The sequence below is a fragment of the Schistocerca americana genome, chromosome X (assembly GCF_021461395.2).
Source record: "Schistocerca americana isolate TAMUIC-IGC-003095 chromosome X, iqSchAmer2.1, whole genome shotgun sequence".
Classification (NCBI taxonomy): Eukaryota; Metazoa; Arthropoda; class Insecta; order Orthoptera; family Acrididae; genus Schistocerca; species Schistocerca americana.
In genome coordinates this window covers 181,422,743-181,446,809 of record NC_060130.1, presented here as the reverse complement: position 1 = coordinate 181,446,809, position 24,067 = coordinate 181,422,743, and the positions used below count along the sequence as shown (strand labels likewise).

At 44.7% G+C, this 24,067-nt stretch overlaps 1 protein-coding gene across 1 annotated transcript in view; it reads right to left on the bottom strand.

The window, feature by feature from the left end:
- The window catches only part of LOC124554754 (serine-rich adhesin for platelets-like), a 482,463-nt gene that overhangs the window by 250,939 nt on the left and 207,457 nt on the right, over positions 1 to 24,067 (bottom strand). Inside the window, exon 3 of the mRNA XM_047128406.1 lies at positions 14,106 to 14,321. Coding sequence (XP_046984362.1) covers positions 14,106 to 14,321 — 216 coding nt within the window. The remainder of the gene's footprint in view (positions 1 to 14,105; positions 14,322 to 24,067) is intronic.

The following is a 24,067-nucleotide window of genomic DNA, read 5'->3' as shown; positions in this document are numbered from 1 at the left end:
CGTGTATTCGTCATCGCCATACTGCCGTATCACCCGGCGTGATGGTACGGGGTGCCGTTGGTTACACGTCTCGGTCACCTCTTGTTCGCATTGACGGCACTTTGAACAGTGGACGTTACATTTCAGATGTGTTGCGATACGTGGCTCTACCCTTCATTCGATCCCTGCGAAACCCCACATTTCAGTAGGATAATGCACGACCGCATATTGCAGGTCCTGTACGGGCCTTTCTGGATACAGAAAATGTTCGACTGCTGCCCTGGCCAGCACATTCTCCAGATCTCTCACCAACTGAAAACGTCTGGTCAATGGTGATCGAGTAACTGGCTCGTCACAATACGCCAGTCACTACTCTTGATGAACTGTGGTATCGTGTTGAAGCTGCATGGGCAGCTGTACCTGTACACGCCATCCAAGCTCTGTTTGACTCAATGCCCAGGCGTATCAAGGCCGTTATTACGGCCAGAGGTGGTTGTTCTGTAATCACATGTCAGTTCTAGTATAATATATTTGTCCAATGAATACGCGTTTATCATCTACATTTCTTCTTGGTGTAGCAATTTTAATGGCCAGTAGTGTAATTTGCAGGTTGAATTGACGGACGAGGAAGTGGACGATGAGCTGATGAAATGCCAAAGAACAACTCACCCGCGCCAAATGGTACACTGGTGTTCTATCGCAAATTAAAACATCAAGTGTTACCGAAACTAACGTGTACATGCCATGAATTGATGGACCGAAACAACGACATCTCACAAAATTTTAGCGTGTGCATAATCATACCGGTTCCTAAAGCGCCAAAGGAGAAATCCTCACAACATTACCGTCCATTAAACCTCCTTAACAGTGACTAAAAGGTATTTGCTAAGATTACGGCTGGGAGGCTGAAACCAGTAATGAACACAGTCACAGTCCGGAAACAAACCAGTGTCGGTAAAGAGTTCCGCATTCACGATACCCGGAGTGGTTATTCCGACGTAATCACCATAACGGCCGCCTGTCGCATCCCGTGTGCCGTGGTTAAGCTAGATTTTGACAAAGCCTTTAACAGGATAAACTAAGAGTATTGGCTGAAAACCATACAGGCAATGAACTTCCCACAACGTTGCGTCACAATCATTGTACGTCTTCTGCCAAACTCGCAGTTCACAGCATTGATAAACGCTCGACTGCTCGGTCGATAACAGTCAATAGCTCAGTTAGACAAGGATGCCCCAAGGCAACTGCTCTATTTGTCCTACAGCCATTGAGCCATTGTTAACTACGTTGGACAGACAACTCCAGGGACTCTTGACGCGGAGTCATAAGTTCGTCTGTCGCGCCTACACAGATGACGTGGCCTTACTAGTCAAAATCACCACTCATATACAAACGGCGATGAGCACAGTAGAGCAGTATAGGAAGCTGGCGAGAGCTAACTCAAATGTGATGAAGTCCGGTGTCCTGAATATTGCCCACAAACTACACTACTGGCCGTTAAAATTGCTACACCAAGAAGAAATGCAGATGATGAACGGGTATTCATTGGACAAATATATTATACTACAACTGACATGTGATCACATTTTCACGCAATTTGGGTGCATAGATCCTGAGAAATCAGTACCCAGAACAACCACATCTGGCCGTAATAACGGCCTTCATACGCCTGGGCATTCAGTCAAACAGAGCTTGATTGGCGTTTACAGGTACAGCTGCCCATGCAGCTTCAACGCGATACAACAATTCATCAAGAGTAGTGACTGGCGTATTGTGACGAGCCAGTTACTCGGCCACCAATGACCAGACGTTTTCAATTGGTGAGAGATCTGGAGAATGTGCTGGCCAGGGCAGCAGTCAAACATTTTCTGTAACCAGAAAGGCCCGTACAGGACCTGCAACATGCGGTCGTGCATTATCCTGCTGAAATGTGGGGTTTCGCAGGGATCGAATGAAGGGTAGAGTCACGGGTCGTAACACATCTGAAATGTAACGTCCACTGTTCAAAGTGCCGTCAGTGCGAACAAGAGGTGACCGAGACCTGTAACCAGTGGCACCCCATACCATCACGCTAGGTGATACGCCAGTATGGCGATGACGAATACACGCTACCAATGTGCGTTCATCGCGATGTCGCCAAACACGGATGCGACCATCATGATGCTGTAAACAGAACCTGGATTCATCCGAAAATAAAATGACATTTTGCCATTCTTGCACCCAGGTTCGTCGTTGGGTACACCATCGCAGGCGCTCCTGTCTGTGATGCAGCGTCAAGGGTAACCGCAGCCATGGTCTCCGAGCTGATAGTCCATGCTGCTGCAAATGTCTGCGAACTCTTCGTGCAGATGGTTGTCGTCTTGCAAACGTCCCCATCTGTTGACTCAGGGATCGAGAGGTGGCTGCACGATTCGTTACAGCCATGCGGATAAGATGCCTGTCATCTCGACTGCTAGTGATACGAGGCCGTTGGGATCCAGCACGGCGTTCCGTATTACCCTCCTGAACCCACCGATTCCATATTCTGCTAACAGTCATTGGATCTCGACCAACGCGAGCAGCAATGTCGCGATACGATAAACCGCAATCGCGATAGGCTGCATACAATCCGACCTTTACCAAAGTCGGAAACGTGCATACGCATTTCTCCTCCTTACACGAGGTACCACAACAACGTTTCACCGGGCAACGCCGGTCAACTGCTGTTTGTGTATGAGAAATCGGTTGGAAACTTTCCTCATGTCAGCACGTTGTAGGTGTCGCCACTGGTGCCAACTTTGTGTGAAATCTCTGAAAAGCTAATCATTTGCATTTCACAGCATCTTCTTCCTGACGGTTAAGTTTTGCGTCTGTAGCACATCATCTTCGTGGTGTAGCAGTTTTAATGGCCAGTGGTGTAGGAGCTCCTGTACAAGGACAAATAAAGGAGATCACGGTCATGAAGTGCCTGGGAGTGAAATTCACTCGAGACATTCGATGCATGGTTGTAGTCAATTACAAAGATTTACTTAATAAAGTATGCGCCTGTATATGTGATCATAGCCTCTAATCCCTGGACGAACTACAACGGATGGCCTTTGTGAACGTTTATCTCATATCTAAATTAAACTTTGTCAACTGCGGCCACATTTTCAAGGTCAAATACGTTGACTCTTTCAACTGCAGTAAGCGGACTAAACCTCACTGACGTACATACAAACAAGGGCTCTGTATATGACTTCGACATACAATAGGTGGAAACTTTCGCCAAATATTATCGTCACTTTTTTGTTGAACTAAATAATGCCTTCCAACCCTGTAGTACAAGTGGACGTTCACCACATACCAAATGACCTGACCACATGCCAAATGACATCTGAAATATTGTTTGATTCAATACAGCTACACCAGCAGGGGAATGCCTGAGAGGCATCTTGCCACAGTCCGAGCAGTGTAAAAATATCTGATCACGGCGCGTGCCAAGAAAATAAGTACCTGGAGGTCGATATGCACAAGCATCCGCCGCCCAAATTTGCTAAAGAGTGCGAGAGCCTTGTGGTATTATGTGGTCAGTAGGAATCTCCCTACAAAGTCGCGATTGCAAGCAATATATTTGGCACAGTGACCTCTCTGTGCAACCTGTCACGAGCGAGATACTGATGAACATCAATTTGTATGTTCAAATGGTTTAAATGGCACTGAGCACTATGGGACTTAACATCTGAGGTCATCAGTCCCCTAGAACTTAGACCTACTTAAACCGAACTAACCTAAGGACATCACACACATCCATGCCCGAGGCAGGATTCGAACCTGCGACCGTAGCAGTCGCGCGGTTCCGGACTGAACCGCCTAGAACCGCTCGGCCACCGCGGCCGGCAATTTGTATGTAGAAGGGCGCACGAAATATGGAAAGCAGTCAGCACCTCTTGGCGTTTCTCCAACATAAGTCACCACACGCAGTAACCCTTAATAGTCCATTATTCCCGGAAGATGATCTTTACTCTAATACGAAGAGAAACGCCATCAATTGGCTGAAAGGACAGGCAATCTATTATATTCTCTCCAGTGTGGAACATAGTGTGCGGTAATTTTGATCATATCTGGAAACGCAGCACTATCGACTTAAACGAATCATATACTTGGACTTTCTCATAAAAGTAATTATGGAACCGCTAACGAACTGGAGAGCGTAGAAGTTATGGAAAACGACTGCGGGAAGAACAGGAAGGAAAACGGCACAATAACTAGACGGAAATACACCGGGGTGAAGACAAGGTAGCCTAAGAAGACGAACTTCACAGTTTCGCTGGGCGCCGGTAGAAATTACGATGCGACACCAGAAATATCAGACAAATGGTTTAAATGGCTCTAAGAATTATGGGACTTAACATCTGAGGTCATCAGTCACCTAGACTTAGAACTACTTATACCTAACTAATCTAAGGACAACACACAAATCCATGCCCGAGGCAGGATTCGAACCTGCGACCGTAGTGGCAGAGCGGTTCCGGACTGAAGCGCCTAGAACCGCTCGATCACAACGGCCGGCAAATATCAAACAGTGAAGAGACACGAAGTTACCAATGCCTGCGGAGACGGAGATTCGGAAGGTTTCGTCGAGAGAGGGGCAGTATTACATTATGTTATACATTTTCAACACAAAAAACCTAAAGCTAGCCACAGAAGGCAAAAAGCTGAGCGTATGGATGGGTTGTGAGGGTAGAATTGAGGGAAAAAAGTAGGTAGACCGTGAGACTTTTGATCTCAGGGTCTTATGTTCGAGCCCCACGTTGGGCGAACTAGAATTTTATCTCCCTGCAGATGCGAGTTACCTAACGTAACTGCTTAAGATGGAACCTAGCTCTACATCAGTATCAGTGAATGGTATTTCAAGCTGAAGTTGGTTTGGTGGCGAGTATGGCAACCACCTGGATAGAGGCCCCAGTTTTGGAGAAGCACAACAACGGCGTTACATGTACCCTGGCAAAGTAAACAGAGAAAAAAACCCATCACTTTTGCAAATAAAGTACTGAGAAAAATATATGGACCAGTGAAAGAAAATGAACAGCGAAGAATAAGGAAAAACAGAGAACTCAGACAATTATACACACTGCCTGACGTCGTAGCGAGTGTGAAAATTAAGAGACTAAGATGGTACGGGCATGTGAGGAGGAGAGGGGAGAACACGGTAATAAAGTGAGACCTTAACTTTTCCCGGCGAATGGGTATAGTGAGAGGCAGATCAAACGTGCGTTGCGCTATCAGCCTTCTGTGCAACGGGTGAGGGACGATAGCAACGAAGTGGCATCTAAGTCTACGGCCTTTTTGCCTTACGCAGGAAGCATTTCCAACAGGATTGGCCGTATTTTGCGGAAATATGATGTGAAATGTGTTTTCGACCACCTTCTAAGATTAAGGCCCTGTTGGCGTCCGTAAAAGATGATCTTGGTTTGCGTAAGGCTGGTGTATTCCTTGCAGTTGTGGCATGTCGTATATTGGTCAGACAATCAGGACTGTGGAAGACCAGTGTATTGAACATGAGCGTTACACACGCTTACAACAGCCGAGCAAATCCGCTATTGCAGAACATTGCCTTGACACCGGTCATCCTATGGAATACAACAACACGGAGATTCTGGCTTGCACGTCCAGCTATTGGGATAGTGTTATTAAGGGAGCTGTTAAAATCAAACTATCAAGTGCCGGCCGGAGCGGCCGTGCGGTTCTAGGCGCTACAGTCTGGAACCCAGCGACCGCTACGGTCGCAGGTTCGAATCCTGCCTCGGGCATGGATGTGTGTGATGTCCTTAGGTTAGTTAGGTTTAATTAGTTCTTAGTTCTAGGCGACTGATGACCTCAGAAGATAAGTCGCATAGTGCTCAGAGCCATTTGAACCAAACTATCAAGCAACCTTATAAACAGAGATGGTGGATTTTGTTTAAATACTCCTTGGAATCCGGCTCTGTCTCTCATAAAAAAACAGAGGGACAGAATTAGTGCTAACTCACTGTTGATTAACAGTCACTATCTATATTTCTGATGTTGGTTATCTTTGGTTGTGTGTTGACTCTGCGGTTACTTGTTCTGTGTGTGGTATCTTCCTTGTTTCTCCTCTGTGAACCGAGGTATTAAATTCCCTTGCACATTGCTTCCTCCTTGCAGTTGTGCGTTGAGAATGGCAGGGTGTGCTCCTGTCGAAATATCGGCGGTGGTCGACGTCGTCACCCGGCAGCAAACCCGTAAGTTATTTGAATGGTAATAAAGGATGTAATAGATGGAGACGCTGAAGAAATGAGACCACCGGGACTGCCGAGAATGAGATGGAAGGATAATGGGTCTGGGAGATGAAGATGCAGATGACAGGAAAGTGTGGGAGGCTGGACTGAGTGAAGCCAAGCTGCGGTTTGTGTCACAAGAATAAGTAAGTACGAGGGCATTTCAATAAGTAATGCAGCACATTTTTTTTCTGAAACAGGGGTTGTTTTATTCAGCATTGAAATACACCAGGTTATTCCCCAATCTTTTAGCTACACAACACTATTTTTCAACGTAATCTCCATTCAATGCTACGGCCTTACGCCACCTTGAAATGAGGGCCTGTATGCCTGCACGGTACCATTCCACTGGTCGATGTCGGAGCCAACGTCGTACTGCATCAATAACTTCTTCATCATCCGCGTAGTGCCTCCATCGGATTGCGTCCTTCATTGGGCCAAACATATGGAAATCCGACGGTGCGAGATCGGGGCTGTAGGGTGCATAAGGAAGAACAGTCCACTGAAGTTTTGTGAGCTCCTCTCGGGTGCGAAGACTTGTGTGAGGTCTTGCGTTGTCATGAAGAAGGAGAAGTTCGTTCAGATTTTTGTGCCTACGAACACGCTGAAGTCGTTTCTTCAATTTCTGAAGAGTAGCACAATACACTTCAGAGTTGATCGTTTGACCATGGGGAAGGACATCGAACAGAATAACCCCTTCAGCGTCCCAGAAGACTGTAACCATGACTTTACTGGCTGAGGGTATGGCTTTAAACTTTTTCTTGGTAGGGGAGTGGGCGTGGCGCCACTCCATTGATTGCCGTTTTGTTTCAGGTTCGAAGTGATGAACCCATGTTTCATCGCCTGTAACAATCTTTGACAAGAAATTGTCACCCTCAGCCACATGACGAGCAAGCAATTCCGCACAGATGGTTCTCCTTTGCTCTTTATGGTGTTCGGTTAGACAACGAGGGACCCAGCGGGAACAAACCTTTGAATATCCCAACTGGTGAACAATTGTGACAGCACTACCAACAGAGATGTCAAGTTGAGCACTGAGTTGTTTGATGGTGATCCGTCGATCATCTCGAACGAGTGTGTTCGCACGCTCCGCCATTGCAGGAGTCACAGCTGTGCACGGCCGGCCCGCACGCGGGTGATCAGACAGTCTTGCTTGACCTTGCGGCGATGATGACACACGCTTTGCCCAACGACTCACCGTGCTTTTGTCCACTGCCAGATCACCGTAGACATTCTGCAAGCGCCTACGAATATCTGAGATGCCCTGGTTTTCCGCCAAAAGAAACTCGATCACTGCACGTTGTTTGCAACGCACATCCGTTACAGACGCCATTTTAACAGCTCCGTACAGCGCTGCCACCTGTCGGAAGTCAATGAAACTACACGAGACGAAGCGGGAATGTTTGAAAATATTCCACAAGAAATTTCCGGTTTTTTCAACCAAAATTGGCCGAGAAAAAAAATGTGTTGCATTACTTATTGAACCTCCCTCGTAAGTACAACAACGGTGTTCCCCCCGCGTCACGGTGTGAAGCTCCAGGTCACGGATGATAGTGATTGAGGTAACTCTGACGGCTCAGTGGTACAAAATGGCTCTGAGCACTATGGGACTTAACTTCTGAGGTCATCAGTCCCCTAGACTTACAACTACTTAAACCTAACTAACCTAAGGACATCACACACATCCATGCCAGAGGCAGGATTCGAACCTGCGACCGTAGCGGTCGCGCGGTTCCAGACTGAAGCGCCTAGAACCGCTCGGCCACCACGGCCGGCGCTCAGTGGTACATCAGGATATTTTGCAACAGTATCGTGGTGCCATTTATGAACGCTGCGATGCTCGTCCACATATGCTACGTATCTCTATGCACTGTCTGTTGGCTGTTGAGGTATCCCTGTCGCCAGCAGGATCCACAACTCTGTCCGCTACAGTAAATGTAGAGGACCAAGCTCGGACATTGACTCCGTCCCAGTGCCTGCATCCAGGATATCGAGGAGTAGTTACAACAGCTCTGCATTATCTTGCGTCAGGAGAGAGCAGAACAGATAGTGACATCATTCCCAGTCGAGTCAGTGCATGCCTCCAGACTAGATGGGGTGCAACATCATGCTGATGTGTTGAGTCACATTAGCAAGTTCTTTATAAATGCAACTCGAGTTTGTATTCACAGAAATAACGTTACATACCATCTCAACCCATAAGGTTTCGTTTCCTCCTCATCTTTTGTGAGCCGCGTTTGATTAGCCGAGCGGTCTGAGGCGCTGCAGTCATGGACTGTGCGGCTGATCGCAACGGAGGTTCGCGTCCTCCCTCGGGCATGGGTGTGTGTGTTTGTCCTTAGGATAATTTAGGTTAAGTAGTGTGTAAGCTTAGGGACTGATGAGCTAAGCAGTTAAGCCCCTTAAGATTTCACACACATTTGAACATGTCCTGTGAGCTTTACTTTTTTGCCTTTGCAGCTGCAAATGTCAGATGGATCTCCACTCTTGAAATCTACCACTATCGTTTCACAATGTTCCTTTCTCGTGTTACCCGCAAATGTCGAAAATTGCTAAAAAAGTGGTGTGGACGCAAAGATAAAAAACAGAGCACCACCTTCACACACCCAAACAAAGATAAAAAAATTACACACACACACATACAGAGGGAGAGAGAGAGAGGGGGGGCGGGGGGATAGAAGGGAGGCAGAAACAGTTGTATACATAGGAAAACTCAGTTGAATAGAAGGCCTGGCACATTCGCAAAAACACAACGAAAGATGTTCACAATCCAAAAAGCTGAAACATATGAGGGTCACTCCAAAAGAAATGCACACTATTTTAGTAAACACACAGTTTTCATTCTTCATGTGTGAAAGTTTTAGAGTGTGTAGATACATTCTTCCCGCTTCTTTTCAAACTTAGTTCAACCTGTTCCCGTGAGAGGCGCAGTCACATCATGTCTTCAAGATGGCTGCTACACTTGACGTTCGTCAGAAGCAACGTGCTGTCATAGAATTCGTGTGCTGTGAAAATGAGACAGTGGGAAACATCCACAAGAGGTTGAAAAAGGTGTATAGATACGCTGCTGTCGATCGCAGTACAATTAGTCGGTGGGCAGTCAGGTTACGTGATGAAAGCGGGCACGGCAATATTGAGGGTTGTCCTCGCAGCGGCAGGCCTCGTACTGCACACACTCCAGACAATGTGCAGAAACTTAACGAATTGGTGACTGCTGACAGACTCATCACAGTGAACGAACTGTCGTGCTACGTTGGGATAGGGGAAGGAAGTGTCTGCAGAATACTGAAAGTGTTGGCGTTAAAAAAGGTTTGTGCCAGGTAGGTTCCCAGGTTGTTGACAGTGGCTCACAAAGAAACAAGAAAAACGGTATGCAGCGAACTTTTGGAACAGTACGAGAATGGTGGAGATGAATGTCTTGCAAGAATTGTGACAGGTGATGAAACATGTCTCCGACATTTTTCACCAGAGAAGAGGAGGCAATCAATGGAGTGGCATCATGCAAATTCACCCAAGAAAATAAAATTCAAAACCACACCTTCTGTTTGAAAAGTTATGGCTACGGTGTTTTTCGATTCCGACGGACTCTTGCTTGTGGACATCATGCCAAGTGGAACTACCATAAATTCTGATGTATATGTGACGACACTGAAGAAATTTCAAGCTCGACTGAGACGTGTTCGACCACATCGCTAAAAGCAGGATGTTTTGCTGTTGCACGACAGTGCACGGCCATATGTCAGTCAAAAACCAATGGAAGCGATCACAAAACTCGGATGGACAACATTGAAACACCCGCCTTACAGTCCTGACCTGGCTCCACGTGACTGTCATCTCTTTGGGAAACTGAAAGATTCTCTCCGTGGGACAAGGTTTGAAGATGATGACTCCCTTGTGCACGCTGCCAAACAGTGGCTCCAAAAGGTTGGTCCAGAATTTTACCGTGCGGGTATACAGGCGCTGGTTCCAAGATGGCGTAAGTGGCGCCAGGTACATATAGTCTGCGGCCGTGAGCTCGGCTCCAGTCCACCACCAACAGTGGAGGGTGAAGCTTTGACAGTACCAGCCACTTTTCCTCGCGAAACAACAGAAAAATCATCAGGCGAACGTCGGCAAAAGAACCTGAGACAGAAGGCAACAGGCAGTTCGTTAACATCAATGCCTTAAAGCATTCGTATACAATTACGTCTTCTGTTAATCTGGATGGTACATTGGCTAGGAAGTTATTTATTGTGCTTCAAAAAGTTGGAGGTGCTCTACCCCCTACGATTCTTTCTTTTGTGCGTCATCTTGCAAGGCCAGTGGGATATATTTACGTCAGAGCAAGAAAGAGCAGGAAAATGGTCGTAAGAGAACTACAACTATGGTACAAGTACTGCTTTTGGCCAGTAGCTGGCCAAAATAACTTGATTTTGCTTGATTCTTGGTCTTCGTAAAAATTCAGACTCTTTTAGGGCAAAATACAGAGTGTGTCAAAAAAAATGTATACACACTTTGAACTGTCATAGACAATTTATTTCCCGTTCTACAAGGTTAAATATCTGTGAGAAAGTAATGTTATGTTTCTTCAACAGGTGGCAGCAGTGGCAAGGAAGTAACTGCAACATGGCGGACGTACGTTTGAGCTTTGAAGCGCGGAAGCCGATAATTAAGTGGTACTGGAAGTTTGAGAATGAAGCTGCGGTTCGAAGACAGTGGAGAAGTGAGTATGGTACAGAACCACCTTCAAGGTTAACAATTACACACCTACGAGACAAATTCGAAATTCGTGGAACAGTGTGTGATGTGCATAAAGGTCGATCAGGGCGACCTCGTACAGCTACAAGTGATGATTCCACAACTGCGGTCTTGGAACTGTTTCAGCGTTCGCCTCAAAAATCTTCAAGGCAAGCGGCACTTGAGAGTAATGTAAGTGCTAGTAGTGTGCTACGCATGAAGAAAGGCAAGTTTCGTGTGTACATTCAAAGGCTGGTGCAACAGCTAAGTGACGACGATCCAGATCGAAGGTTAGAATTTTGTGAATGGGTTCAGGAGATGGTGAGACGTGAACCAGGATTTATGGGTAGCATAATTTGGTCGGATGGAGCCCGATTCTAACTCAATGAAACTGTCAATAGGCACAATTGTGTGTACTGGGCTGAAGATAATCCTCACATTACAGTTGAAAAGGCTGTGAATTTGCCTGGTGTAAATGTGTGGTGTGGTTTGTCTGCAAGGGGACTCACTGGGCCTTTCCGCTTTGAAGGTACTGTTACTGGAGAAACGAACCTAACAATGCTTGCTGACTCCATATTCCCTGCCATTCGTGCATTATACGGTAATGATGAGTTTTATTTCCAACAACATGGCACCCCGCCACATTATCATAGGGACGTACGAGCATACCTGGATCGCAATGTGCCAGGCCAGTGGATAGGACACAGGGGACCAATCGAGTTACCTGCACGCTCTCCAGACCTCACGCCGCTGGATTTCTTCTTATGGGGCACAGTAGAAGATAAGGTGTACAAACGTAAACCACATAACCTGGACACACTTTGGAATGAGATTCAGGCGGTGTGCGCAGAAATCTCATTGGACACTTTGGTACGATGTACGGAACCAGTGGTGACTCGTACTCAGAAATGTATTTATGCTGAAGGCCACCAGTTTGAACATTAATCACATTTGCAAAGTACATTTATTTTTCCAATTGGACTTTAGGCTTTCCATTTCCAGAAATTTAACATTGTAGAACGGGAAATAAATTTTCCTTGACGCTTCAAAGTATGTATACATTTTTTTGATGCACCCTGTATGCCTCCTGAAAAGTATGTACCGTTGCGGTTGATACCACCTGGAACCACTGAACGAATTCAGCTTCTGGACACTTTTTTTCTGTGTCTATAAAACATGTTATCGCACTATCTGCAGCTAAGCACTAAAGGACAGCCAGATTCACGATAAGCTCCACAACAGACTGTTTCTCATTCGGTTGCATGCCATTCCGTCAGATCTCATCACGCTGTTACACCAACATGATTCTACACGCATTCTTTAAGACTGGATACCTAGTTGAACGTCCTGCACGGTTTGTAACTCCCAAGAGTTCGCCTTCAATCTTGATGGTGCGAACCTTTGCAATCACTGTGGGTGTTCATGGTACAAATTAATGTTTTTTTTTGTACATTTGTTGAATTTCGACTAATGTCCATTTTGTGAAGTATAATACATACATCTCATAGAAGGTTCATCTCAGCACTTCCCAGACACTCAATTTCTGTCGCCCTACTGATGCACATGGTGAGTCATTAGCAGCTAATATTTTTCTGTCATAACTGTTAACACAATTCTTTCAAATTAGCATTAATGAAGATTGAGCTTGCGGCCTCGCACTCGATGAGTACCTTGTTATACGAGGCGTGTTTTTTAAGTAAGTACAGTTTTGAAATTAAAAAAAGACGTGCTAAGATATCTCAATAATTTTATTTTTACATGAAAGCCTATACCTTAATCTACTTTTCTACATAATTTCCGTCAATATTGAGGTACTTGTCATAACGTTGTACCAGTTTTTGAATACCCTCCTCATAGAAGACTGCCACCTGACTTGTTAACCACTGCATCACCACTATTTTGACTTCGTCATCGTCTTGAAACGCTGACCACCCAGGTGTTTCTTCAAGTGCACGAACAGTTGGTAGTCACTGGGCCCAAGATCGGGGCTGTACGGAGGATGATCTAGAGTTTCCCATCGAAAAGATGTGATGAGATCTTTGGCCTGATTCGCTACATGCGGACGGGCATTGTCTTGCAGCAAAACGATGCCCTTGCAGCAAAACGATACCCTTACTCAACCTGCCACGTATTTAGTTCTGAATTGAACGGTGCAGATTGTGCAATGTCTTATAGTAAGCTGCTGCATTGATTGTCTCATTACGATGCAGAAATTCCACAAGCAATACTCCTTTTCTGTCCCAAAAAACTGTACACATGATTTTCCAGGCAGAAATTGTTTGCTTAAACTTCACTTTTCAGGGTGAATCCGATTTCCACTATTCGATGAACTGTTGCTTTGATTCTGGTGTGACGTAGGCCACCCATGTTTCATCACCCGTAACAATTTGGCTTAAGAAATCATCACTGTCATTCTGGTACCGCTCAAGGAAAGTCAATGCACTGTCTAAACGTTTGGTTTTGTGCACATCCGTCAACATTTTTGGTACCCAACGTGCGCACAATTTTCAGTAATTCAAGTGCTCGGTCACAATGCCATACAAAACACTACGAGAAACATTAGGAAAGTCCTTCCGCACGGAGGAAATCGTAAACTGTCTGTTTTCTCCCACCTTACTGTCCATTTCCTGCACCAAACTTTCATTAACAACCGAAGGAAGCCCACTCTGTAGTTCATCGTGCACATTTGCGCGGCCATCTTTAAATGCTCTCACCCACTTTCTTACCATTCCATCACTCGTAATGTTTTCTCCGTAAACTGCACGGATCTCACGATGAATATCGATCACTTTTAGGCCTTTAGCACTAAGAAATCTTATAACAGCCCGCACTTCACAGTCGGCGGGACTCACGATTATTGGAGGCATCTTAAACACTCAGTACACAACCTAAACAAGGAAGAATCAGACTGTAATGGCGTCAGTGCGTAGACAACAGATGTAGGTACCCAGTGCGCATGCGCAGAATGCCGACCGCAGCGCTGCGGCCGCGGTGTGGCAAAACGGTACTTACTTAAAAAACACGCCTCGCACATCCCTGACTCTTTAAATGTGGGCGTGAAGGCAAGTTATATTTGTGAGCAGTAACAAACCCACCACTATAGATGGGTGCACGGAGTTTTTGGCAGAGGTGAAGAGCAGAAATGTGACGTACCTTGCTCGATGTCCTGGTACTTGTCAAAGGGTCTCAGGCCGTTCTCCCTGGAAAGGCCTCCGAAGGCGTAGATGAGATGTGTGCAGAGGTAGGGGTTGATATTCTGCGGGGTGAACTTGGCGGTGCCGGGCCGGTACACCGACCAGTTTGTGTAGTAGCACACCACGCGCTTCCCGCCGCTTGCAGCCGGCGTCCGCTCAGCCGTACTCTTCTTGGCTGCAACATGTTGTGACATTATTGATAAACAACCAGCAGGCGCTCTTAATAAAGCTAAGCAGCTCGTTACCGGTTTCTAATCAACAGATTCATCATCAGACGGCTCCTCATGTTTAAAATTACGAGGGTCACTCCAAAAGAAATGCACACTATTTTTGTAAAAATACAGTTTTCATTCTGCATCTGTGAAAGTTTTACAGTGTGTAGATACATCCTTCGCGCTTGTTTTCAAACTTAGTTCAACCTGTTCCCGTGAGTGGCGCCGTCACATCATGTCTTCAAGATGGCTGCTACACTTGACGTTCGTCAGAAGCAACGTGATGTCATAGAATTCCTGTGCTGTGACAACGAGACAGTGAGAAACATCCACAAGAGGTTGAAAAAGGTGTATGGAGATGCTGCTGTCGATCGCAGCACAGTTAGTCGGTGGGCAAGCAGGTTACGTGATGAAAGCGGGCATGGCAATATTGAGGATTGTCCTCGCAGCGGCAGGCCTCGTACTGCACACACTCCAGACAATGTGCAGAGAGTTAACGAATTGGTGACTGCTGACAGACGCATCACAGTGAACGAATTGTCACGCTATGTTGGGATAGGGGAAGGAAGTGTTTGTAGAATACTGAAAGTGTTGGCGTTAAAAAAGGTTTGTGCCAGGTGGGTTCCCAGGTTGTTGACAGCGGCTCACAAAGAAACAAGGAAAACGGTATGCAGCGAACTTTTGGAACAGTACGAGAATGGTGGAGATGAATTTCTTGGAAGAATTGTGACAGGTGATGAAACATGGCTCCATCATTTTTCACCAGAGACGAAGAGGCAATCAATGGAGTGGCATCATGCATATTTACCCAAGAAAAAAAAATCGAAAACACACCTTCTGCTGGAAAAGTTATGGCTACGGTGTTTTTCGATTCCGGAGGACTCTTGCTTGTCGACATCATGCCAAATGGAACCATCATAAATTCTGATGCATATGTGACGACACTGAAAAAACTTCAAGCTCGACTGAGACGTGTTCGACCACATCGCTAAAAGCAGGATGTTTTGCTGTTGCACGACAATGCACGGCCACATGTCTGTCAAAAAACCATGGAAGCGATCACAAAACTCCGCTAGACAACACTGAAACACCCGCCTTACAGTCCTGACCTGGCTATATGTTCTCTTTGGGAAACTGAAAGACTGTCTTCGTGGAACAAGGTTTGAAGATGATGACTCCCTTGTGCACGCTGCGAAACAGTGGCTCCAACAGGTTGGTCCAGAATATTACCGTGCGGGTATACAGGCGCTGGTTCCAAGATGGCGTAAGGCAGTTGAGAGGGATGGAAATTATGTGGAGAATTGAAAATATTGTTCCTAAAGGATGTAACTACACACTGCAAAACTTTCAAACATGTAAAACAAAAGATGGACTTTTAAAAAAATAGTGTGCATTTCTTGTGAAGTGACCCTCGTACACAGGTGTTATGTTGCGCATGCGCTCTACATCTACAGCGACACTCTGCACGCTACCTTAAGGTGTGTAGCGGAGGGTACTTCTGGTGTGTACCACCAGCTTGCCCCCCCCCCCCCTCCACACACACACACACTTTCTAGTTCTACCATCAAATGGTGCATAAATTTGTAATCTCCCAGATTTTCCCGTTGCAGTAATTTCGCGATACGTATTTTGAAGGAAGTAATACATTACTCGCCCCTCCTGGAACGTACTCTCAAGGAATTTACATCGTAAACCTCTCCGCTGCGCGGGATTAGCCGAGCGATTTAAGGCGCTGCAGTCATGGACTGTGCGGCTGGTCCCGGAGGAGGTTCGAGTCCTCCCTCGGGCATGGGTGGGTGTGTTTGTCCTTAGGATAATTTAGGTTAAGTAGTATGTAAGCTTAGGGACTGATGACCTTAGCAGTTAAGTCCTATAAGATTTCACACACATTTGAACATTTTTTTTTTAACATTTTGAAACCTCTCCGTGATATACAACACGTCTCGTGTTGTTCAGGAGAAACTGCCAGTTCCAGCATCAATACTAAACTATCGGTGGCAATTAGCTACGACCTTCTGGCGTTGCTGCCTTTTTATAGACATGAACATCAGGGTGATTCCGACGTCATCCACCAGGTTTTTTATACAGGGTGGTCCATTGATAGTGACCGGGCCAAATATCTCAAGAAATAAGCATCAAACGAAAAAAATGCAAACTACGAAACTTGTCTAGCTTGAAGGGGGAAACCAGCTATGGTTGGCCCGCTAGATGGCGCTGCCATAGGTCAAACGGATATCAATTGCGTTTTTTTTTTTAAAGGAACCTCCATTTTTTTATTACATATTCGTGTAGTACGTAAAGAAATATGAATGTTTTAGTTGGGCCACTTTTTTCGCTTTGTGATAGATGGCGCTGTAATAGTCACAAACATATAAGTACGTGGTATCACGTAACATTCCGCCAGTGCGGACGATATTTCCTTCGTGATACGTTACCCGTGTTAAAATGCACCGTTTACCAATTACGGAAAAGGTCGATATCGTGTCGATGTATGGCTCTTATGATCAAAATGCCCAGCGGGGGTGTGCTATGTATGCTGCTCGGTATCCTGGACGACATCATCCAAGCGTCCCGACCTTTCGCCGGATAGTTACACAATCACAAAGCGAAAAAAGCGGTCCAACTAAAACATTCATATTTCCTTACGTACTACACGACTATATAATAAAAATAGGGGTTCCTATTTTAAAAAAAAAAAGCAGTTGATATGCGTTTGACCTATGGCAGCGCCACCTAGCGGGCCAACCATAGCGCCATCTGGTTTCCCCCTTCAAGTTAGACAAGTTTCGTTCTTTGTAGTTTTTTCGTTTGACGCATATTTCGTAAGATATGTGGCCAGGTCACGATCAATGGACCACCCTGTATATTCACTGACTTTTCTTTGTTGCGGAAATTCCGTAGAGTGCTAGTGTTCTACAGAAAGAAACATGTAAGAAGAAGGGCTACTTTATTGTAACCGGAACAACCAATTAAAAAAAGTAAACAGTTTTCTACGATTAAAGCTGAATTAGTTTTGTATCACTTACATTGAAAGTGATGTGTCTTTTTATACCAGTGTTCACTACTATAGAAGAATTTCATTTTTAAGACGAACAGTAACGAAGATTAAACTCTTTTCTTAAATTTGAAGCACAGACAGTGTAGGTCACCCCACACACCTAAATATGACGCCACGTGGATGTATGCGAAGATGGATGTAAAAAAAGACGAAACAATTCCAAAGCATTTAAGTCGCCATCACTGTGTAAACATCCCTCAACACTTACACGGAGCACCTCACACTATTTTATTGCACTGGCTCGATTGGCACGTTCGTCACCAATCTAACATCTCGTCTAAATAATGTTGTGATTCGTTTTGATCTTATATTGAGAACACTAGACGGTAAACAGTGTCATCACTAACTTCCTGGCAGATTAAAACCGTGTGCCCGACCGAGACTCGAACTCGGGACCTCTGCCTTTCGCGGGCAAGTGCTCTACCAACTGAGCTACCCAAACACGACTCACGACGAGGTACTGACGGAATTAAAGTCGTGAGGACGGGTCGTGATTCGTGCTTGGGTAGATCAGTTGGTAGAGCACTTGCCCGCGAACGGCAAAGGTCCCGAGTTCGAGTCTCGGACCGGCACACAGTTTTAATCCTCCAGGAAGTTTCATATCAGCGCACACTCCGTTGCAGAGTGAAAATCTCATTCTGGAAACTTCCCCCAGGTTGTGGCTAAGCCATCGTGTCTCCGCAATATCCTTTCTTTCAGGAGTGCTAGTTCTGCAAGGTTCATATAAGAGCTCCGGCGAAGTTTGGAAAGTAGGAGACGAGGTACTGGCGGAATTAAGGCTGTGAGGACGGGTCGTGAGTCGTGCTTGGGTAGCTCAGTTGGTAGAGCACTTGCCGGCGAAAGGCAAAGCCCCCGAGTTTTAATCTTCCAGGAAGTTTCATATCAGCGCACACTCCGCTACAGAGTGAAAATGCCAGTCTAGAGTCATCAGTAAGTAGTGCAATTGCTCAGATTGCCTCCTAAATCATCTAAAAAAATCAAAAGCACGAAAGCCTGGAGAGAACGCCAGATATCTAACTTGGGTTTTGCTACACTATTTCCTATCAGTTGCTACATTCTGTGTGGCTGGCGTTTGTGACAAATCCAGTCGTACAACTGAGACCAGTCTCAATTATACTGAAAGGCTGTCTCATAATTTAAACACTCGTATAATATGGAGATAGTGGCCTTGGTAGTCAAGTGAGCAGAGCACTAGACTCCACCTATGGATGACCCGGGCTCAATCGCGGATACAACCACGGGTTTCTCCTCGTTCCAATCCCCACAGGACGGCCCCAGGACAACTCAGCCTGCTATCATGTGAGTTCTGGGGATCTTTCTAGGGGTAAAAGGCGGCTGGGGCGACGAGAGTCTACACAAAGTACCGTCAGACCAAAGCCCGCCCACATACCTGACCTCGGGCTCTCTCCCTCCTGGTGCCGCATCGAATAGAAAGGACGCGCTCTGCCTGCAGTGAGGCCGATAGTCCGGCTGCGGACTTGAGTTACAGCCCTTACCTTACACAGATTACACACAGTGCTTCTAACAAAACTTTACGACTTCGAAAATATACAAAAACTTATTCATATGACTATCGCACATAGTCCTGGCATAATTATGTTGAAACATAGATCAATTTTCGACTCACATTGTACCCTAGTAACAAATCACACCCCCAAGCGTTAGCACAGATGGCCACCTTCACTGATACCGACCATACTTGCAGTGTGTTTTGGCTTGAAGAATCAAAGCCTGCGACAGCTATGAAACGTAATTTTCGTATCGATTAAGGCATAGGTCCTCAAATGGTTCAAATGGCTCTGAGCACTATGCGACTTAACGTCTGAGGTCATCAGTCGCCTAGAACTTAGAATGAATTAAACCTAACTAACCTAAGGACATCACACACATCCATGCCCGAGGCAGGATTCGAACCTGCAACCGCAGCGGTCACGCGGTTCCAGACTGTAGCGCCCAGAACCGCTCGGCCACTAAAGCCGGCCATAGGCCCTCCTACTAGCCCTACAATTTATAAGTGATTTATCTGTTTTGACGAAACTGGGAACTCGTTAATCAATACACTACTGGCCATTAAAACTGCTACACCACGAAGATGACGTGCTACAGACGCGAAATTTAACCGACAGGAAGAAGATGCTGTGAAATGCAAATGATTAGCTTTTCAGAGCATTCGCACAAGGTTGGCGCCGGTGGCGACACTTACAACGTGCTGACATGAGGAACGCTTCCAACCGATTTTTCATACACAAACAGCAGTTGACCGGCGTTGCCTGGCGAAACGTTTTTGTGATGCCTCGTGTAAGGAGGAGAAATGCGTACCATCACGTTTCCGACTTTGATAAAGGTCGGATTGTAGCCTATCGCGATTGCGGTTTATCGTATCGCGACATTGCTGCTCGCGTTGGTCGAGATCCAATGACTGTTAACAGAATATTGAATCGGTGGGTTCAGGAGGGTAATACGGAACGCCGTGCTGGATCCCAACGGCCTCGTATCACTAGCAGTCGAGATGACAGGCATCTTATCCGCATGGCTGTAACGGATCGTGCAGCCACGTCTCGATCCCTGAGTCACAGATGGGGACGTTTGCGAGACAACAACCATCTGCACGCACGAACAGTTCGACGACGTTTGCAGCAGGAAAGGCAAACCTACGTTTCTAGCATTTGTAGACTTAGAGAAAGCTTTTGACAATGTTGACTGGAATACTCTCTTTAAAATTCTGAAGGTAGCAGGGGTAAAATATAGGGAGCGAAAGGCTATTTACAATTTGTACAGAAACCAGATGGCAGTTATAAGAGTTGAGGGGCATGAAAGGGAAGCAGTTGTTGGGAAGGGAGTGAGACAGAGTTGTAGCCTGTCCCCGGTGTTATTCAATCTGTATATTGAGCAAGCAGTGAAGGAAACAAAAGAAAAATCCGGAGTAGGTATTAAAATCCGTGGAAAAGAAATAAAAACGTTGAGGTTCGCCGATGACACTGTAATTCTGTCAGTGACGGCAAAGGACTTGGAAGAGCAGTTGAACGGAATGGATAGTGTCTTGAAAGGAGGATATAAGATGAACATCAACAAAACAAAACGAGGATAATGGAATGTAGTCGAATTAATTCCGGTGATGCTGAGGGTATTAGATTAGGAAATGAGACGCTTAAAGTAGTAAAGGAGTTTTGCTATTTAGGGAGCAAAATAACTGATGATGGTCTAAGTAGAGAGGATATAAAATGTAGACTGGCAATGGGAAGGTAAGCGTTTCTGAAAAAGAGAAATTTGTTAACATCGAATATAGATTTAAGTGTCAGAAAGTAGTTTCTGAAAGTATTTGTATGGAGTGTAGCCATGTATGGAAGTGAAATATGGACGATAAATAGTTTAGACAAGAGGGGAATAGAAGCTTTCGAAATGTGGTGCTACCGAAGAATGCTGAAGATTAGAGGGGTACATCACGTAACTAATGAGGAGGTGTTCAATAGGATTGGGGAGAAGAGAAGTTTGTGGCACAACTTGACTAGGAGAAGGGATCGGTTGGTAGGACATGTTCTGAGGCATCAAGGGATCACCAATTTAGTATTGGAGGGCAGCGTGGAGGGTAAAAACCGTAGAGGGAGACCAAGAGATGAATACACCAAGCAGATTCAGAAGGATGTAGGTTGCAGTAGGTACTGGGAGATGAAGAAGCTTGCACAGGATAGAGTAGCGTGGAGAGCTGCATCAAACCAGTCTCAGGACTGAAGACCACAACAACAACAATAACATTTTAGTTCTTGTGGTAGCTTACTGAAAATGGATACGGCAGAATATTGTGCGCCTTTTTGTACAAGAGTCAACGAGGTACTATCGGAATGCAGATTGGACATCCGCCTAGTATTAACTGAATGAAACCGGCTAATTCTTGGGAGTAAGCTCGTATTGTTAACAACAAACGACATTAAATAAAATACATATTGAGAGATCAGTGTCAAAATTCCCAGGCTCCTGAACAGGGGTCGATAAGAGGTTCGTGAACTTACACCATATTGCTCGAAGTGCCCGTTTCTGAAGCAACAATACCCACTGTGAATGGTAAGAGTTATCCTAGAATATAACACCGTATGTCATAAGCGAATTAAAATAAGCAAAGCAGAGTAATTTTTATGTTGAGCTATCACTTACTGCAGTTACTGTTCCAATGGCAATTATAGCAGCATTCAGGTTTTGAACAAGCTCCTGAAATAGGGCTTCCCATGGCAGCTTACCATCTATCTGATCACCTAGTAACTTTACCGAGCGAGGTGGCGCAGTGGTTAGCACACTGGACTCGCATTCGGGAGGACGACGGTTCAATCCCGTCTCCGGCCATCCTGATTTAGGTTTTCCGTGATTTCCCTAAACCGTTTCAGGCGAATGCCGAGATGGTTCCTTTGAAAGGGCACGGCCGATTTCCTTCCCAATCCTTCCCTAACCCGAGCTTGCGCTCCGTCTCTAATGACCTCGTTGTCGGCGGGACGTTAAACACTAACCACCACCACCACCTAGTGACTTTCATTATTCGGATTCACTAATGACATTACCATTCTGTGTAACAAACACGTCGGTGTCGGTTTTAGGTAAATTTTGAGTTAAAACTATAAAAGCCGAATCTTACTGCGACTTAGCATCAATTTACTTTCTACAAGCCATGAACATGTCTTGAATTGTACTATTTGATACAATGCCTATGTTGCATTCAACACGCTTCATTACTAAGCTAGTGCCATCAGCAAACAGAAGTATTTTAGAATCACCTGTCATACTGAAAGGCACATCATTTAAATGTACAAGAAGGAGCAGTGTTCCTAGCACTGACTCCTGCGACACTCCCAGTTAACCAAGCCCGAATCACACTACATGTCGTAGCTGTTCTTATTACCGTGGGGAATGACCTTTTGCTGTCTGTTCTTAAAGTAAGAGAAGAACCAATTTTGAGCTATTCCTCTTTTTCCATAATGGTCCAACTTAAGGAGCAATATTCTGTGATCAAAACAGTCAATCACCCTAGTTTAGTCAAAAAAGATGCCTAATGTTCACAACTTCTTGTTTAATACGTCTAGTGACACGCAGAGAAAAGAGAATATAGCATTTCCAGTTGTTAAGCCACTTCTAAAAGCAAAATGTACGTTTGACAGCAAATTATGTGAATTGAAATAATCAATTATCCTTATATATATACAGCCTTTTAAATAACTTTAGCAAACACAAATGGCATATAAATAGGTCCAAAATTGTCTACATTATCCCCTTCTCCTTTTTTATAAAGCGTTTTCACTATTGAGTACTTTAATCGTTCGAGGAAACTGACTGTTCCCAATAGAAACATTACAAATGCGGCTAATGACTAGGCTAACATACGCAGCACAGTGCTTTAGTGCTCTGTTACATACTCCTACAAATCCATCAGAGTCCGTAGTCTTCAGCTATTTAATAATTGTCTCAATTGCCACTGACAAGTATTTCAGATAGCCGTCTTAGAAAATCATTTTCAAACAGAGTTAAATTATTCTATGTAGAAACTAAGTTTTTATTTTGTTCACTTGCTATATTGCGAAAATTATTGATAAATAGTGTGCATATACCTAATTTATCACTAACTAAAACATTTTTACTACGAACTGGCTTTACATCCTCGACCTTGCGCTGTTGGCTAAGCACTTTCTACTTGACTATCCACATGTTTTTAATTTTTTCCTGAGAAGTAGCTTTTACATTTGCATACCACATACTTTTTGCCTTCCTAATAACATTTTTAAGCGTATTACAGTTCTGTTTGTAATGGGCTACTGCTGCTCAACTGTGACTATTTCTAATGTTTTGAAATAAATCACACTTGATCCTACATGATATCCTTATCCCACTAGTCAGCCTCCCAGACTATCTGTTAGTTCTAGTTCACAGTTTAAAATGTCCTAATGGAAATCGTCAGTGTTATCAGCACTATCAACGCCCAGTCACTCTTATTCTTTAATGAGGTTTAAAAACGTCTCAATTGCTACTGTATGAAATTTATAAATAGTTTGTAATTACGTTTAACATGTGTGGATGTACACAAATTCATTTTAGTGTTAAAATTTCTGCATCATTGTCTGAAAGCCCACTTATCCGTTTACTTGATGAACGCCCTCTAGTAATGAAGAATGAACGAAAATGTTGTCTGTCCATAGTTGTGCTATTGTTCCTCTGCATTCTGGTTTGACACAATACAGTCGGCCTAAGATGATATGGATTGAGGAGATACTGTAACGTGCACAGTTACTTTAATATTAATTTTATAAGTCACCACAAACAACTAATTTTAGTATTTTCTATAAATTGTAGTAAGAAGTGAACAGGAATGTTCTGAAGCCAGCCTTAGGGGACCTACAGATAACTATAATTGAAAGTTTAGTTTCACTAAATTGTACTGCTCACGTACAAAATTCAGTGCCTTTTCAATGCAGTGCTTTGATACGGCACTAGATTGAAATGGAAAACTGTTTTTCAAGAACATGGCAAATCTCTCACTCCGCAAAGGTGTCCTCGAAAAACAGCCAGTTAGTGCTTATTGCGGTATAGGAAGCCTCTGAATTTTCATATTGTTTACGTCAACATCTACGAGTATAAACAGTTCACTAACTTTATATCGAATACCTCTTATATTTT